Source organism: Candoia aspera, chromosome 1, assembly GCF_035149785.1.
Source record: "Candoia aspera isolate rCanAsp1 chromosome 1, rCanAsp1.hap2, whole genome shotgun sequence".
NCBI classification, from domain to species: domain Eukaryota; kingdom Metazoa; phylum Chordata; class Lepidosauria; order Squamata; family Boidae; genus Candoia; species Candoia aspera.
The window spans coordinates 92,191,172-92,209,823 of record NC_086153.1 but is presented as its reverse complement, the minus strand read 5'-3'; the positions used below and the strand labels follow the sequence as shown (position 1 = coordinate 92,209,823).

At 42.1% G+C, this 18,652-nt stretch overlaps 1 protein-coding gene across 1 annotated transcript in view; it reads left to right on the top strand.

Annotated features, from left to right (window-relative positions):
- Positions 1–474: 474 nt before the first annotated feature.
- Positions 475–18,652, top strand: part of PDE7B (phosphodiesterase 7B) — a 172,420-nt gene continuing 154,242 nt past the window's right edge. Inside the window, exon 1 of the mRNA XM_063309606.1 lies at positions 475–808. Coding sequence (XP_063165676.1) covers positions 788–808 — 21 coding nt within the window. The 5' untranslated portion in view covers positions 475–787. The remainder of the gene's footprint in view (positions 809–18,652) is intronic.

The following is an 18,652-nucleotide window of genomic DNA, read 5'->3' as shown; positions in this document are numbered from 1 at the left end:
CAGTATTTTTAAGAGGTAGCGACTGACACCCTGCAACAACACCTGGAAAGTAGAATAACATAAATCAAGGTGAGATATAATCAGTGAGCAGGGATCCTGATTTACCCCTGAAACTCCTTCCGAATTTTGATCGAGCCTCTGTAACATGCTTGTTGGCATCCTGGTCTTTCTGGCAGCCTCTGTCCATGCAATAGCAATAATGATGATGATGATGATGATATTAATAACAACAACTGAAGCTCCAGTTTCTATCTGGGGTAGAGTGGTAGCCTGTCTGCCCAAATCACGGCCGCCGCATTTTTCCCATAGTAGTCCTTTAAAATTAATAGCACATGCAGAGGAAAAGCTAAACCCCTTTGACGTCACTCTTCCAACGAGGAAACATAAACAGAGGAGACTTCGCTGCCGCTGATTGGCCGGCGGCGCTGTGCCTGTGGCGGTTGACAGCACCTCCCAGCCAGGCACAGCTTGGCCTTCGACGCTCAGCCAGCCGAAGACTGCGCCAAGCCCCGCGGAGCTCTTTCCCAGCCCTCGCCCGGCCGGGAAGTCTCGCTCTTGCGCTCCGGCGGCTGCTCCGCGTGCGCCCCGCTCGGGCACTTTTTCTCCTCCCTCCGGCCCTTCTCCGGGCCAATGCGCACCTTCCTCCGTCCCTTGGCGCGTCTTCCTGAATGCTCTGCCTAAGACTGGATGCAGCTTCTGGATCGTGCAGGTCGAGGCTTCATGAACAAGCTGCGCCGCTTCCAGTTTTCACGGCATTCAGAGGTCACAGAACTGCCACTATGGTTAAATGTCTTGTTTAATGGTTGAGGTACGTACTGGCGAGCCGAGGAGGCGGCACGGTCGGGCTCGCCTTCAGGGGGAGACTGCAGTTGCGCAAAGTTAATTGAAGGAACTTACAGTGGTATTTGGAAGAAAACACTTTGCGAGTCTTCCTGTGAAACGGGTTCCTTCCTTCCTTCCTTCCTTCCTTCCTTCCTTCCTTCCTTCCTTCCTTCCTTGTTAACCTGCCTTGTTAATGTTCGTGCGATTAGCCAGAGGCGAGGAATCCTGGAAACTTGTATGAATTGTGTGCGAAATATAAAAGGAGGGTGCTCTTCCCCCCCACCCCCACTTCCTTCAGTAATGTTTGAAGCGGAGAGTCCCAATAGGGGTTGGATATGACGAGTCGCTTCTTCAGCGGAAGAATTGCGTAGGGTGTTGCGTCTCGAGCATCTGGGTTCTTCTGGTTTTGGTTTTCAAGAAAAAAAAGTTACAGATGCCTGGGTGCTCTTTTCACTTCCCCGAAGAGGCGGTTGGCGGTTGTGTTAATATTTCACCTCGGCGTGAATAGCCTGAAGAGCTCGCTGGCGTGGGAGGGGGACGACAGCAAGAGGGAGACTTGAGAATGAAGTGAGGCAGCGCCTCTCAGGACTGGCCCTCATCAAAGGGCAGCGCCTGTAGCCTTAACTTGGACGACTGTTGCAGCATTGAAATGACCTGCGTGTGCCGCAGGAACCCGAGCGATGGTTCAAAACAGAGCCCACATTGTTTCGGGGACTCAGCGTGGCTGCAGCGTGCGTTCGGCAGAGCGACTCGCTTTGAGAGACGCGTATTTAAAATCTCGCCACAGTAGCCAGAGATAGACGTGTGTATGTGTGCGTGTGTGTTCGTTTTAATTAAAATATGGCAGGTATAACGTCTGCAAGAATTGAATAACGTGCGCGCACTTGGCGGGAGGGGAAGAATTGCTTCTTTTTCTTTTTTAATGTATCTTGTTTTCAGACTTAAGTTGCGTCGGTAAACAGAGGAGAGATCAGGAACATTGCAGGGGCTCACCCTAAGAATGCACTTTGGAGGGTTACTTGGGGAGAAACAGTTAGCCACACTTGGTTCATAAGGACCAGCTTAGAAATGGCAAAATATTAGCTCCAAAATGCAGACTATTTGCTATGTGCTGTGAATGGACAATTGCTATTCTGCAGTGCCTGGTGGGAAAAACAAGGACTTTATGTATTACACATGCATAACTGCAGCTCCCCCATTTCCTTTGCTGTATCTTCACTGGTGGCTGCAGGAACAAAGAAGCTGCTGTCATTAATGCATTGCTTAGTGACACATTTCACATGTTGTGCTCAGGATCACCCTCTTTCCCTCTTGGACTATCAGACCACAAGCCATTTTGATTAGTGGAATTGTTAGTTAAAACTATCACCTCCTGTCTCCCAATATTCCTTTGTTTTCTCTTTTTGCCACACTAGAAAACGATTTTCAACCCTGAAAATGTTGGCCAGCTACAGAAATTCAGAATGGGGTTTCAGGCATAATGCATAGCTGTTGCTATTACATACAAAGTGTGTATATTCAGCCTGGACAATTGCTTTGTACAGCTAGAAAAGAATACAGGAAAACCAGAGAACTCTATGAGAAGGAAAGAAGAGTTCCAACTTCCAAAGAATTCCAGAAGTTCAGAAAGTCTAGTGTCTGAGGTCCCAGCCGGTTAGAGTCTTCTCTCAATGCAGGGTAAATATCCTTTGCAAGTCTAATTGGTGCATGTGACTAGTACTGAACTTAGAAGACTGTCAGTCAGATGAGACTTCTCCGTTATTATTCAGATCTCTGGATTACCTGAAGCCTTAGTCAAAGAAACTTATTTCCATTAAAGTCCCCTTGAAATTAATGGAATGTAAATTCCTCACAACAAGGAAGAAATTTCTGGAGAAGCGGAGGTGGTGGCATGGCTTCCTCTGATTGAACATAACATCTAGTAGTATTTAGCCCATGACAGGGCATCATCTCACCGTCTATTTATTGGTCCTTTCCAAAGGAAGCAAATGACTGCAGATAGAGGCAAGGAAATATCGTCATGTTATAGGTAAAGGACAGATCACATTGCAGAGGAGTCAGAGAGAAGGATTTCAAAATGAAGTTTCCATGTAACAGGTAGTTCTTGTAGCAAGTCATTTTAATTTTTCCAGTTTAGTAGGTATGATATATTCTGTTCTACCCACTGTTATGTCCTCATGCTGTGGTCCTTTCCTTCTCATTCTTTGATTCAACAGTTTTCAACTCATGTCATTTGTGGAAAGAAAGCCAACAAAAGTGGCTTGTATGGTTTAATGTTTGCCATAATAAATATACCGTGGCCTTAATGTATGCTCAAGTTAGAATGTTAAATATGGTTTTTTGATCAGCAAACACACAGAAGACAACGCCAAGAGAAGATGAATCAGCCATTCATGTATTCTACCGGAGTTCCTGGTAACAACTATAGCAATGAAAAGACAGCTTCACTTACTCTTACATTCTGATCTTGATTGCCAATATCACACTGTAAGAGAGTTCTTGTCAAATGTTAAAGGATATTGATAGATACCAAGTTATTGCTTTGGTCACCCATTCACCTTATTTTGTTTCTCTCTCTTCTGAAGGACATCTCCTAGTTTAGCTTCTTTGATATTAGTCCTAAACTAGATTACTGGTGACCCATGCATTAAGTTAATCCATCCTATTATTACTTGTTGGGGGATCCAACTGATTGATTGATTACATGCCATCAAGTCATTGTCAACTCTTAGTGACAACATAGATAGATTTTCTCCATGATGATCTGTCTCTTACCTGGTCCTTCAGTTCTTCCAATGGTGCCCCCATTGCCACTGTAACTGAGTCTATCCACCTTGCTGCTGGTCATCCTCTTCTTCCCTTTCCTTCCACCTTTCCCATATTAGAGCCTTCTCCAGAGAGCTAAGTCTTTGCATAATGTGTCTAAAGTAGGATAATTTGAGCCTGGTCATTTGTGCCTTGAGTGAAAAGTCTGGGTTGATTTGTTCGATGATCCATTTGTTTGTTTTCTTGGCTGTCCATGGCATTCTCAGGAGTTTTTTCCTGAGTTCCAAAGTTCAAAAGCATTAATACTCTTCCTATCTTGCTTCTTGAAAGTCCAACTTTCGCTTCCATAGAGTGTCACAGCGAATACCATAGCTTGCATGATTCTGATCTTTATAGGTATAGCCACATCATGGCATTTGAATGCTGAATATTGAGGGATCCAAGCCTAGTCTTAAAACACAAAAATAAATATACATTTGTGGAGCTAGATTTAGTATATCTTAGACCTTTGCACTTCTTTTCTTTCATTGAGCTCCAGTCTTAAGTATGTTGGCATTGACATCCTGCAAGGTTTATTTTGCTAGAAGAGGAGCCTCTAATTTCCATTCCTTTGTCATTTGGACTAAGTAGCAGTTGCCCTTGAATGAGCACTTAAATGAAAAGTCATGCTGCATTAATCTGAATTTAGACAGATAAGTACAGTTTTACACCTGCATGTCAGTTACACATACAGCTATGTAGATGAAATCAATATATTGACTTGTTAAGGTGGGGTTGGGAGAGAAGGGGAGTATTAGACTCACCTTTAATAGGTCTGTCCTCAAACAGAGTGATGGTTAAAATCAAGGTACCATTAGATGGTCGACTACAATACTCTGGGTGGTGGATAGCTCATGGGGAGTGGGGCTAAAAGATCTTACTTCCATTTTTTTGGCACCCATCCCCTTGCCATGAGTGGTTTTGTGATCTTGGTTAACTTGCTCAAGCAACTAATTCGTTTTAGAGAGAAATATAATCACTTGTATTCCTGTCTCAGCCTACAACAATGGACTCCACTCTATTCAGGAATGGACATTCCATCTTGTTATGAACATTCCTCTTTGCACAAAACTGCTCAGCTAAATTGTCAGGTCATGTCCCCTTAGCCTCTTGCCTCTCCTCCTCTTTTAGAACTCAGTAGTCTGACAGGGAATCAGGACTTAGTTAAGATACTTCATCACAGAATCAAACAACCACAGAAAGGTAAAGATCCTTTCTAACAAGAATCTGTTGGTATTGATATGCATGATCCACAATTGAACCCTTGAGCTCTTTCTGCTATTATTGGGCAAAAAACAGTTTGCAGCCCTTTTCCCATGTTGGCCGTCCATCTGGCTTTGTTTACAAAATGGTTCATTCCATTCTAGACTCGTTTCCCACTTTTCCATCTCCAGCCCTGACATAATCAATTGAAATGTGGCCTGCGGCTACCATTGCTGCAAATATATTTATTTCATGTTTATTTGAAAACTTTATATCCCGCCTTTCCTCTAGGAGTTCAAGGCAGCACACATAGCATTTCCTCCTTCAATTTTTCTCCATTTCAACAAACCTGTGAGGTAGGTTGGGATGTGAGAGCGTGACCAGCGCAAAGTCAATCAGCGAGCTTCCATGGCTGAAGATGGACTAGATCTGGGATCTCCTCTATCCAAGTCCAACACCTTAATCGTTACACCATACTGGCCCTCGTAACATTTTGTCCTCAAGCAGTGAAGTTGTAGACACTTTTTTATAAATCAGAGTTTGAAGGAGCATAGATCAATACACACACCCTCTGCACCAATATGAATTTATACTAATATTATGTCCTCATAAAGCTCATACAGCACATTACATCAATTTCTGGTGAAAACACAGAAATTACAACAGTAACATGTTTTTCCTGTGATGCACTATGGGAGAACAGAGCTGCTTTTTCTCCTAAATCTCACTCCAGATCTGGGCTTCAAGTTGAATTGGACTGCCTTTGCAGTGACATGGATTGGATAATTTTCAGAGGCTCCAGTCAGGTCCCTGTGCCGAAATGGGTAGACTCTGCATTCCCCTACTCTCTACATTCCAGTCCCTATTGCTTTGTGATCAGGTAGTTACAATCCCATCTAGTCAGTCTTTCACAATCATTCCTTCTACATACTAGAAAAAAGTAACAAATTGGAAGAAATGTGTTGATTCTTCCTTCTTTTTATGGGCTGTGATTGCGTGTGCTCTTTTGGGAAGAAAGTGCCTCTTCCAGCTTTGATGTTAGGAGAGGGGGATGAATGGGTAAGATTTCTCAAATAGTTGTGAAAATAGCAAGGGTTTCCCCCAAGTTTTTCAATTTTATTAAACTGAATAGAGCAGTACAACCCAAAAGTGTCAGGAAGGAAATAGCCTCTCTGCTCAGCTCTGCTGCTGGTAAAAGAAGGCCTTGCTAGCTATCTCTCCAACTACAGTTTTCCTTGGGTCCAAAGAAAATTTAGTCGCTCATGCCTGGAGAGATTAAAGGGGCAACATGGTTGTGTATTCTTCTCCCAGGAGCCCATGTGTAGAACAATTCCCAGCAACCCTTGTCAGAATGGCCCCTGGGAAAGGATATTGAGAGTTGTTATTCAGAAACATCTGAATGACCACAGATTTCCCACCCTGCAGTAAATGATGAGCCAACGGAGAGTCAGCCTGTTTACTAAGACAGCAAGGACTGTTGAGCTGAAACCAGAAGTACAAGTTAAGAGCTGACAATGCACAGAAGCTTACAAAGTCCATTTAAAAACGGGAAACCAGGTGGAGGACTCCAGCTTTTGTTACTGGTTTTAAAGGCCAGGAGGAGAGCTGCAGAAGATGAAACTTGAAGGACACTAATACTGGTTGTTTTGCTGATTTACATTTGAAAGGAGTTTGGTAAACTCTTGCCGGTTTATCCTGTCCATCTTCACAGTCAGCTATATGCTTATAGATGACTACTGGTGAAATAGGGTTGAATTAGATACAGAGTAACAGCTGGCACCCTACGCTGGCTCAGAATCTTGAAGGCAATAGTCCCAACAGATTTGGATGGATTGTCACTATAGGCCAAGTTTTACATTCTTATTCCGTCATTACTCCCAATGGAAGCTTTACCTGGGCAAAAACTGAATGAGGATTTTTTTGTTTCCATCTAAAATTAGAATGTAAGCAATCAGCTAGAGACAAGTCATTCAGGTGAAAATTTATTTACTTAAAACTACTTTAAGGTAATCTTTAGAGATATATTTTAAGATACGTATTTTGATTTAGCATTATAGCAATGGCAATATTATTTGCAAAGAGTGTTTGAAAGTTTTAACCTAATAAACAGTAGGATTTAGTATTAGAGTAAGATTTTTTTTTCAACCACTCCTCTTAGATTATACCAACAATGTCTATGGCAGAAAGTTTATCTTCTTAATTTTGAGTGAGTAGGTGAGAAAAGTCAGGGATGGGGTAAACAAGAGTGTAGGGTGATCATATATGCAAATTACATTGTACTGAAACACTTTTAATCCACCTTTCAAATCAAAATTGCTCAAAGTGGCATGCAAGATATATAAAAGAGAAAAACAAGGACAGTGCTGTATAAGAAATATTAAAGGTGTCATTTGCAGTGCTCATTAATGTATTCAGGAAATTAAATTTAGCCACACTGTTAATTCAGTTTCAGATGCATAGTATAAAAGTCAGATAAAAGCATAATCTGCTTTTTTAAAATTACTGAACATTTAGAATGCATTTTGAATGGAAGGTTTTTTGTTAAAAACAGGTCAAAATCTATTTGGGTTGAACCTTGTCCATTATTCAAGAAAAATACTTTGATTAAGATTTTCCTCACCGGGCTAGCAAATCTTAATTTTGTTCTGGAATCATTTCTGTGTTACTATGAAGCACACAGTGAGGTCACAGTAAATCTAGTTATTGCATCATTATAGTTTGTAGTCTCTTTAGCAGTGAATTATTTGCAGTCATTCTATCACTCATCTTTTAAGGACATTGAGGCAACAGTTATTATTTTCATTTTACAAATGAAAATTAGTATAGGAACGTAGGAATTTGCCACTCTAATTCAATGTGCAGTGTATCTTTCCACTACAACCACCGTATAGAAAACACTAGAAATATTTCAGAATGTCACACGTTCTCCAGTCCTATTTGTATTTACCTAACAGTATCCATAGGATCTCAAGTTAGTTTGTGTAGAACTACAGCCACCAGGTGCCAAATGTTTGTTTTGCTGGTTATTTATAAGATTTATAAACCTCTTCATTCCAAAATGAGCCCTACTGCACTGAGAAGTTTGATGATTCAATATGTACTCATTTCCACAGGAAGTTGACATCGTTGTGGAAATTTTCTATAGGGTAATTGTCTTCCAGAACATTCTTCCAGAGGTTTAGAAGGTGTTTTTTGGCAAACTTGAGATGAACATCAGTGTTCTGTTTAGCAAGCCGTGGCTTCCAGAAAGCTAGTCTCCTATGAATGCCATTTTTATTCAGTGCTTTCCTGATGCAGGCATGAACACAGATGTAATTCCTGCAAGTTCTTCTGGAGGCAGGAGGGGGGGTCAAACCAGACAGTATGATCCAAGTCTGCCCCTTCTGTATGTATATCAGTGTTGCATGCACATGCAAAGGGGTGGGGCTTTGATTGCAATGCTGCAACCAACAATCTTTGTGACTTCCTGGTTGATTTTACACTATGCTTTTGGAATCATTTTGACAGGGTGCTCATTCTTGAGAAAATTCACTGTTGTCCTAAATCTTCTCCATATCAGCACTTTCTCTCTGGATGTGAATTGGTGAAACTGTGAAGCTTTAGAAGTGGGTTTGTAACGATTTCCAGAGTGATAGCAGTCAATGTCCTTTTTACAAGATGTCCATAAATTTCTTCTCAGTCTCCACTGTGAAAACTTCACTGTCATGAGGGAAGTCAAAATCGGTAAGATTTATATAGGGTAGGGCTGTTCCAAATCATCCCTTAGCATTTTATGAAATCTAGTCTTTCCTTTAGTTGAACTGATTAAACTTAAGGTGGGCGGAATGATTATATTTTCACATGGCACACTGCATGTTGGATATCAGTAGGAGCCACATGAAGTTCTGATAACATTCAGGGGCAATGATATGAAAACAAAAATCTGAAAGGATACAAATGTTTTTTCACCCAAGTGTATGTAAATACTCAACAACCACTCAGCTTCAAGGCCGCCAAGCCCTGCACAAAGAGTCTGCTAATTTGTGGAAGCCCAGGAAGGAAAATCTGTGGGGTTGAGTCACTGTAGATATAAGAGGCACTTGCTCATTCACAGAGGCAGTGGCAATCAGCTGTTTATTTAGCTCCATTCTTGTCTTCAATAAAGATTCTTATATAGCTTAGCTCTGTCTCTAAGACTTAGCTGAATCCTGGCCTCAGAACCTAGATGAGCTTTGTAAAGTCTCAAGGTTGATGGGTTATGGGAGCCAGACAGCTTGATGTCCCACTCTTACTCCCTTTGCTATGGGAAGAGAGCCTAGAAGTCAAGGATTAACACAATGGCTACTGACCCCCTGGGAACTCTGCTGACAGTTGACAGTGGGCAGTGTTTAGCTCCAATTTCAGAATTAAGAGGCTTACCGGATGGACCAGCTAGCTCAGATGATCAGCCAACTAGCCCAGCAGGTGGAACCGAATCAACCATGACAGGTAGGCTTCTTCCAGGAAGAGCCAGGCTGATCCTGTTGCTGCTTTTGTCACTGCAGCTTTCCAATGTTAAGTATGCACTTCCTTGCCAGATAAATATGATGGGAATCCAAACAAATTTATTGTCTCCCTTGCGCATATCTCCCTGAGGCCAAATGACTTACCTACCAGCCATATAGGATTCGTAATTTACCTATGGACTGTTGTTGTTTATTCATTCATTCGCTTCCGACTCTTCGTGACTTCATGGACCAGCCCACACCAGAGCTTCCTGTCGGTCGTCAACACCCCCAGCTCCCCCAGGGATGAGTCCGTCACCTCTAGAATATCATCCATCCACCTTGCCCTTGGTCGGCCCCTCTTCCTTTTGCCTTCCACTCTCCCTAGCATCAGCATCTTCTCCAGGGTGTCCTGTCTTCTCATTATGTGGCCAAAGTATTTCAGTTTTGCCTTTAATATCATTCCCTCAAATGAGCAGTCTGGCTTTATTTCCTGGAGTATGGACTGGTTTGATCTTCTTGCAGTCCAAGGCACTCTCAGAATTTTCCTCCAACACCACAGTTCCAAAGCATCGATCTTCCTTCTCTCAGCCTTCCTTATGGTCCAGCTCTCGCAGCCATATGTTACTACAGGGAACACCATTGCTTTAACTATGCAGACCTTTGTTGTCAGTGTGATGTCTCTGCTATTGACTATTTTATCGAGATTTGTTATTGCTCTTCTCCCAAGGATTAAGCGTCTTCTGATTTCCTGACTGCAGTCAGCATCTGCAGTAATCTTCACACCTAGAAATACAAAGTCTTTCACTGCCTCTACATTTTCTCCCTCTATTTGCCAGTTATCAATCAAGCTGGTTGCCATAATCTTGGTTTTTTTGAGGTTTAGCTGCAAGCCAGCTTTTGCACTTTCTTCTTTCACCTTCATCATAAGGCTCCTCAGTTCCTCTTCGCTTTCAGCCATCAAAGTGGTATCATCTGCATATCTGAGATTGTTAATGTTTCTTCCAGCGATTTTAACTCCAACCTTGGATTCCTCAAGCCCAGCATGTCGCATGATGTGTTCTGCATAAAAGTTGAATAGGTAGGGTGAGAGTATACAGCCCTGCCGTACTCCTTTCCCAATCTTAAACCAGTCCGTTGTTCCGTGCTCTGTTCTTATTGTTGCTACTTGGTCGTTATACAGATTCTTCAGGAGCATACAAGATGACTTGGTATCCTCATACCACTAAGACCTTGCCACAATTTGTTATGGTCCACACAGTCAAAGGCTTTAGAATAGTCAATAAAAGAGAAATAGATGTTTTTCTGAAACTCCCTGGCTTTTTCCAATATCCATTGGCAATTTGGTCCCTAGTTCCTCTGCCTTTTCTAAGCCCAGCTTGTACATCTGGCAATTCTCGCTCCATGAATTGCTGAAGTCTACCTTGCAGGATCTTGAGCAATACCTTACTGGCATGTGAAATGAGTGCCACTGTTCGATAGTTTGAACATTCTTTAGTGTTCCCCTTTTTTGGTAGGGGATATAAGTTGATTTTTTCCAGTCTGGTGGCCATTCTTGTGTTCTCCAAATTTGCTGGCATATAGCATGCATTACCTTGACAGCATCATCTTGCAAGATTTTGAACAGTTCAGCTGAGATGCCGTCGTCTCCTGCTGCCTTGTTATTAGCAATGCTTCTTAAGGCCCATTCAACCTCATTCTTCAGGATGTCTGGCTCTAGCTCACTGACCACACCGTCAAAGCTATCCCCGATATTGTTATCCTTCCTATACAGGTCTTCCGTATATTCTTGCCACCTTTTCTTGATCTCTTCTTCTTCTGTTAGGTCCTTGCCATCTTTGTTTTTGATCATGCCCATTTTGGCCTGGAATTTACCTCCGATGGTTCTAATTTTCCGGAAGAGGTATCTTGTCCTTCTTATTCTATTGTCTTCTTCCACTTCGGCGCATTGCTTGTTTAAAAATAATTCCTGATCTCTTCTGGCTAACCTCTGGAATTTTGCATTTAATTGGGCATATCTCCCCCTATCACCCTATGTTGCCTTTTGCTTTCCTTCTTTCTTGGGCTACTTCTAGTGTCTCAGCAGACAGCCACTTTGCCTTCTTGGTTTTCTCTTTCTTTGGGATGTATTTTCTTGCCGCCTCCTGAACGATGTTGCGAACTTCTGTCCATAGTTCTTCTGGGACCCTATCTACTAAGTGCAGTCCCTTAAATCTATTCTTCACCTCCACTGCATATTCCTTAGGAATATTAGTGAGCTCATATCTAGCTGATCTGTGGGTCTTCCCTAATCTCTTTAGTCTGATCCTAAATTGTGCAAGAAGAAGTTTGTGATCTGAACTACAATCAGCTCCAGGTCTTGTTTTTACCGACTGTATAGATGTCCGCCACCTTTGGCTGCAAAGGATGTAGTCAATCTGATTTTGGTGTTGTCCATCTGGTGAAGTCCATGTTTAAAGCCGTCTCTTAGGTTGTTGGAAGAGAGTGTTTGTTATGCAGAGTGAGTTGTCTTGGCAAAATTCTATCAGCCTATGTCCTGCTTCATTTTGTTCCCCCAGGCCATGCTTACCTGTAATTCGAGGTGTCATTTGACTGCCCGCCTTAGCATTCCAGTCTCCTGTGATGAAAATAACGTCTCTTTTAGGTGTGTTGTCCAGTGGGTGCTGCAGATCCTCATAGAACTGCTCTACTTCAGCTTCTTCAGCATCTGTGGTTGGGGCGTATATTTGGATCACTGTGATGTTAGATGGCTTGCCCTGAATTCGAATTGAGATCATTCTGTCGTTTTTTGGATTGTATCCAAGCACTGCTTTAGCCACTTGACTATTAAGTATGAAGGCTACTCCATTTCTTCTGTGGTCCTCTTGTCCACAGTAGTAGATCTGGTGGTCATTTGATGTGAAGTGGCCCATTCCAGTCCATTTCAGTTCACTGACGCCCAAAATGTCTATCTTTAGTCTTGACATCTCACCAATAAGCACATCCAATTTGCCCTGGCTCATAGATCTTACATTCCAGGTTCCAATGGTGTGTTGATCCTTAGAACATCGGATTTGCCGTTCACCACCAGCACAGTTGGCCGCTAGCCGTCCTTTTGGCTTTGAGCTAGCTGCATCATCACGTCTGGGGCTAGTTGAACTCATCCTCTGTTCCTCCCCAGTAGCATTTTGAGCATCTTCCGACCTCGGGGTCTCATCTTCCGATGGTATACCGACATATCTCTGGTTGTACCGATCCATTTAGTTTTCACGGCAAGAATACTGGGGTGGGTTGCCGTTACCTTCCCCAGGGATCGCATTTAGTCTGACCTCTTTGTCATGACCTTCCCATCTTGGGTGGCCCTTCACGGTTTAGCTCATGGCATCATTGAGGTGCTCAAGCTCCAGCACCATGACAAGACAACGATCCTTTGCTGAACTGAGGGAGTTGTAAATTACGGACTGAGGGAGCTGTAAATTCTCCACCTTCTGATTCAGTCTAGTGTGGATAGATGAGTTTTGTGGTTTTCCTGAGAGCTAACTTCAAGAATCCAATTAAGCATATAAAATTTGCCGCTTTCAATAGTGTTCAGTGTGGGAATATGCTGTTGAGATTCAGCTGCTCCTTCAGGCTGTGGGCTGGAATAAAAGACACCTAACCAACCAATTCAAGAAGGGAAAGTCTGATGAAATTTGAGATGAGCTAATTAATCAGCCTTCCATCCTTCCGAGGTTGGTAAAATGAGCACGCAGCTTGCTGGGGAAGGTGACGACTGGGGAAGGCAATGGCAAACCATCTCGTTACAGTCTACCAAGAAAACGTTGCGAAAGCGGCATCCCCCCAAAGGGTCAGACATGCACAGGGGGACCTTTCACCTTTCACAATTAATCAAAGCACTCCAGACTCCATAACTACATTAATCCAAGTCTGCTTTGTCATTGATGGCAAATACAAGAAATTGCAGGAGAGTATAGATAGGAAAGGAAGATGCTGCTATTCACTTTTTTCCTTCCTCTCTCTTCTACCACACACATGTGAGACTTCAGAAAAAAAAACCCAGCAGGGGACCAGTAAAGCTACATTGTCTTCCAAGAAAAGCTGTACATATTTTGGAGAGTAAGGAAGATGACCTTGATGGAGGTATGTAGGCTCTGTTGCCTAGCCAAAAGAGGGGAAAGCATTTTTTAAGTTCAGAATGTTCAGATAATGTTAGGAAGCAACTCAGACAGACACCTTCCAAATCCACTGAACTATTAGGAGGAGGAGGAGGTACAGCATAATCAGGCTTGCAAAATTCTGCTGTTACAGCCAATCTCACTAAAAATAGTTTTAGCCATCCTGTGGAGTTGATTTCATGATCTGGTCTCCCTAGCAGGGCTGACACTTATGCTATATTGTGGAGAACCTGGACACTGTACTGAAATGCTGTGCTAAGTCTCCCATTCTGAGACATTAGCTGAGAAGTGTAGTTGTGAGGAGAAAAGCATACAGTGAGCAGATGACCCTAAATGCTCCAGACCAGTCATAGAGTTCAGATCTTCCAGGCTAGGACAGGTACAAATTAAAAGGAGGTTGACATAAGGAGTTACACGTCAGCATTTAGTCATTCTTGTTACCCTGCAAACCCAGACTGGCACCAAAATACAACTGTAGGACTCAGTAGATTCCAGTTCTTTTTGCATCTCAGTTGAATCATTCATCACATGGACATATACTCTCCATACTCTGCCTGACCCACTTCTTGTTGAGACTATTGATGGCTGGCTCTTAGACTCTTAGGGCCCATAATGAAGTGCATGAAACCTCTACAACTCTCCAGTACAAAATAGTAGTAGAAAGGAAATAACCAAATGTTATCTTTGGGGGGGGGGGAAGTTGATTAGGAGGTTTATATATATGTATATTCTTTTTTCTTTTAATATAAGGGGAGGGAGCAACTGTATTTAGTGATTTTTATAATGTGCCAATGGTATGATTTATAGAAATAATGTGGCTTTGGTTTAATATACAGTAAGGGATCGATTATGGATAATTGTTGTATATTCTTGCTGTTAAAAGTCAGAAGTCATCTCTTTCTGTAATTTTTTTTTAAATTCTTGTTTTCACATCTTTTTGGTTCTTTTTTTTTCTTTGTAGTTTTTTATTTTTCTGTAGCTTTTATCTTTGTTCGAAATTTAATAAAATTCTTATTAAAAAAAAAGAAACCATCACGGGTTTCTACAACTTTATTTAGCCTTCCCCTTCCATTTTCCAGTAGTCTAGGAATGGACTAGCTAAAGACTCAAATTTTCATGGGGACAGTGATAGCATTATCTTTGTGTCCCTAGAATGCAACGCTCACACCCTTCAAAGTCTCAACACCCCTTCCTCACCATCTCACAGCAAGTATACCCTCCTACCTTGCCTGACAAATATTTTGATTATGCCAATATGTTTTTGAGAGGTGGAAACACAGATACTGTCACCCCATCAATATAGGAACTGCACAGTTAATTTTTTCCTGGACCCCTGATTCCAGCAAAGCACCAGCACCCAATGTCAGATTCAGAGTTAGCCTGGCTAAAGGAATTTATTGATGAGAACGTATAATTATTCCCTCCCTACCCTTCTTCTCATGCCAGGACTCCTACTCTTTTTTTAGTCCAAAAGAAGAATGGCTTCCTGGGGGTAGTCCATGATTACTGGCTGCTCATTTGTGCACTCTTAGAATTGTTGCAGAAGGCATTAATCTTTACCAAATTAGACCTCAGAGGGCTTTACAATCTGCATCTCATGAAAGAGGAATAGGAATATATCACTGTCTATGATTGTAGCTATGGGAAGTTTGAAAGTATAATAATGCCATTCAGATTTAGGAACAGATGATTTGTTAATCAAATTTTTCATGATATTTTGGAGAAGTTCTTGATAGATTTGCTGATTTACTCTGTCATTCAAAACATTCCAGTTCAAGCACTCATCCTCCCCTTTAGGTAGGATTCCAAAGCCCAACAAGTCTTTCTCACCTCAAAGAGGTATTTTCATTTTCAGTCCATCTTCTGTCACCCTGATGCTCTTTGCTTATTTGCTGTAGGGGATGACGACTCTGATGTCATCCTGGGAGTTACACTGCTACAATCCATGTCAGAATTTTCAAGGTACCCTTTTCTTTGGAACACTTTTTCCTAGGCAGCTGCTACCAGCCAGAAGAAATGATATTTTTAACAAGGAGCTCTTGGCCATCAAAGAAACCTTTGAGAATTGGCACTGAAATGTGCTAATTATTCTGCAGAAATATGAATGGACCGTAGAAACTTTAAAATATCTGTAGACAAGTTTACAGTGTCAGGTCAGGTGGTCGTAATTTTTCCTCCATTTTAACTTTCAGATCTTTTAAATTCCAAGCATACAGAGTGATCGGACTGTTGCCTTGTCATATAAGCTACAATACTTCTTTCCTTACAGCCTTCCTCTAGCCTTCATTCTACATCCTGAAAACTGGAAGCCTCCAGTATAAAGGAACTTTATATTGATTTGGAAACAGTCAGGTGTTGGAACAATTTCCTTAACTGTCTGACTTTCTGTACATCCATGGCCAAACTTTGTCTGCTTTTCTACAAATCCCAAAACTTTATTTGCACCTGACAATGCTTTGTACTCTACCCTTTGTTTTCCAACCACAGCTTGGTGTATCTGAAAGTTTGTATAGATTCGGGATTAAAATGTTGCCCATCAATTCCTCTTCAGTTGTCTGTTGATTTCAGCAGTGCAATGTAGACTGGTCATATCTTCACTTGGCTTCTTACCATGTATTGTGGGTAAGAAGCACAAGCACTACTTGTCATGGGGGGCTTGGGCTCAGAGTCCATGGGGGGTTCGGGCTCGGAGTCAGACAAAGAGGATGGGCAGCCAACCTCTGACGTAGAGTTGGAGGGCAAGCAGACAGCTCTAGATGAACGGCCGGGTGCCTGAGCAGTCAGAGGAGGCGGAGCTGGTCAGCGAGCAGCAGCACAGGTGCCACTGATGAGTGAGGACGAAGGCTCCGGCTGCCGCCCCCTCCCAGTGCTCGAGAAAGGAGAGCGGAAAGCAGGGAGGAACAGCGGAGGTTGGCAAGGCTGCATGTGAGAAAATAGCCCCGCCCTCCTAAATAAGCTCCACCCAGGTCTGCCTCTATAAAAAGGGAGCTGCAAGCCCAGACCAGTCATGGGAGATGACCGTCTGCTTACTGGACTCCACGTGCCTTGATTCCTGATCGGAAACCTCGTGACCTGACTCTTGACTCTTGGACTCGCTTGACTAATCTTGTTTGAACGTGAAAACTCCCTTAAGGCAAGCTCGCCTTAGACTTCTGAGGCTTGTTTCTGTAGAGTGTGTTACCTTTGTTACCTCACAAGTTTACCTCACAAGTTTCTCAGTAAAATTTTACAACTGCCTACCTGGTCTATTGCATGTGATTGGGCTGGGACAGGATACTACTAATGGCTCAGATGATGAAGTATCTGTAAATTTTAGTCAGTAGAAATCTACATTGGGATTAATGCTTATTTACTTCATTTTAAAAATCTAGTATTTTGTCATTACATGACATCTAAAACGAATAAATTTATGATCATGGGAAACTGCTTTCTGGATTACAGGAATAATATATTTTAAAATTAGTTTTGTAAAAAAATAGTTTGTCAGTTCATGTCACTCAAGTGTTGACTTATGGACTTGTTCCACACTTAATGTTAAACACATGTTGCTACTATCTGCCGTCAGATTTTACATGCATTGGATCTGTTTTTCATTTTTTTTTTTTTGGTAGCAGGTAAAACTGACCCATGATGTAATTCTCAAAGTGCATTGCTGCCACAAACTCTCACTAAATCAGTATAGTTTGAGGAGGCAGTTGACTTATTTAGAACCTCAATTCTTCATGAAAAATAGAATAAAAAGATGGATAAATAATGGGAAATAGAGTTTATAATAGGCTTGGGTGCTAACACACCAATTCTGTTTCCAGAACTTTCTCTATCTCAAGAGACTGTCTACATTCTCTTTGAAGAATTATTGTAGGATAGGACATTTCCACAATACTCCTGCTTCTACTCCATAATCCCTCCGAAGCAATTTGAGCAGGTCCTCTACTTATCCCACGTACCTGGGATAAGTAGAGGACTCAAGGCAAGCCTCCCCGATTGAGCCACCCAATGATGAGAGGTCAGGCACTGAGTCTTCACCCAAAGCTGGGGCAGCTGAGATTGGATGAGAGAATAGGCATACTAGCAAAGAGATACAGAAAACTGTAAATCTGGAATCTTTCTCACCACCATATTAAAGTGTGTTCTTCCAGGGTTTGAGGCAGCAGAAAAGTATGCTGGCATACTCTGCACTGCCCTCATTGTTGTGCTCTATTTTGCCTCCATAATAAGGCCAGGGAGAGGTGCTGTCCTCACACTTACCTGGGATAGGTTAAAGAAAGCAATTGGTAGATTCCCCTGTGTGTCAGAAAGAAACACCGTCTGCCATTCTATCAGCTGATCTTCTGGATATATGTATGTACTTATCACAGTATTGTACTATGATAACCATAGGCTGGGAAACTGGCCTGAGAAAGTAGTGAGCTAAGGAGATTAGCCATGACATTCACACAGTAATTTCTTGGGGGGAAGGAATGAAAAGGGGCTGGTGGCCTGGCAGGAAGAGTTATTTCATCATGGAGTTGGAGCTGGAATGCCAACGAAGCATAATTAATGCCTTTGATTAATTCTCGGAGCAGATTTAGAAACAACTACACACAACAGACTTAAGATAGATATACATAAACATTTGAATATTTTGCAATCAGAAATAGTTAACTTAGAAACACTAGAATAACTAATAATATACTATTGTGTTTTTTTTTACTGTATTTCAGTCTCTGTATGGTGGAAACTATAAAGGTAGAGGGAATGGGAGAAAATATTTGCTTTAATCACTTCTGTGATTAGCCTAGCATGGCTAAAAATGAAACTGTTTTCTAACATAATCCTGGCTTATGTTCAAATAAAGAAAAAAAAACCACCAGAAGGGTGGTGTGTGCTGGAGGGATCTTATCACTTCCCAGAACCCAAAGTCTCCTGACACCCTGCCTTTGTTTGCCCTTCTGCCGAACATCATGAGTCAATAGGCAAACCCTCCAGCAGCTTTTTTCCTTAATGTGGGGTGGGGCTGGGACTAGGGACTGGAAGAGTTAGGGTTAGGGTTAACAGATGCTAGACCAGCAGGTTTTGTCATCTGTCAAACCTTGCTCTGGTACTGCACAAGCACAGTGGGTGGGGAAGATAAATTTCAGGGGCAAAAAACCCCTGAAGGCCGATTTTAGAAAAAGGGACAAAAAAGAGTGTGTGATAGCATGATACTGACAAATCACGACAACG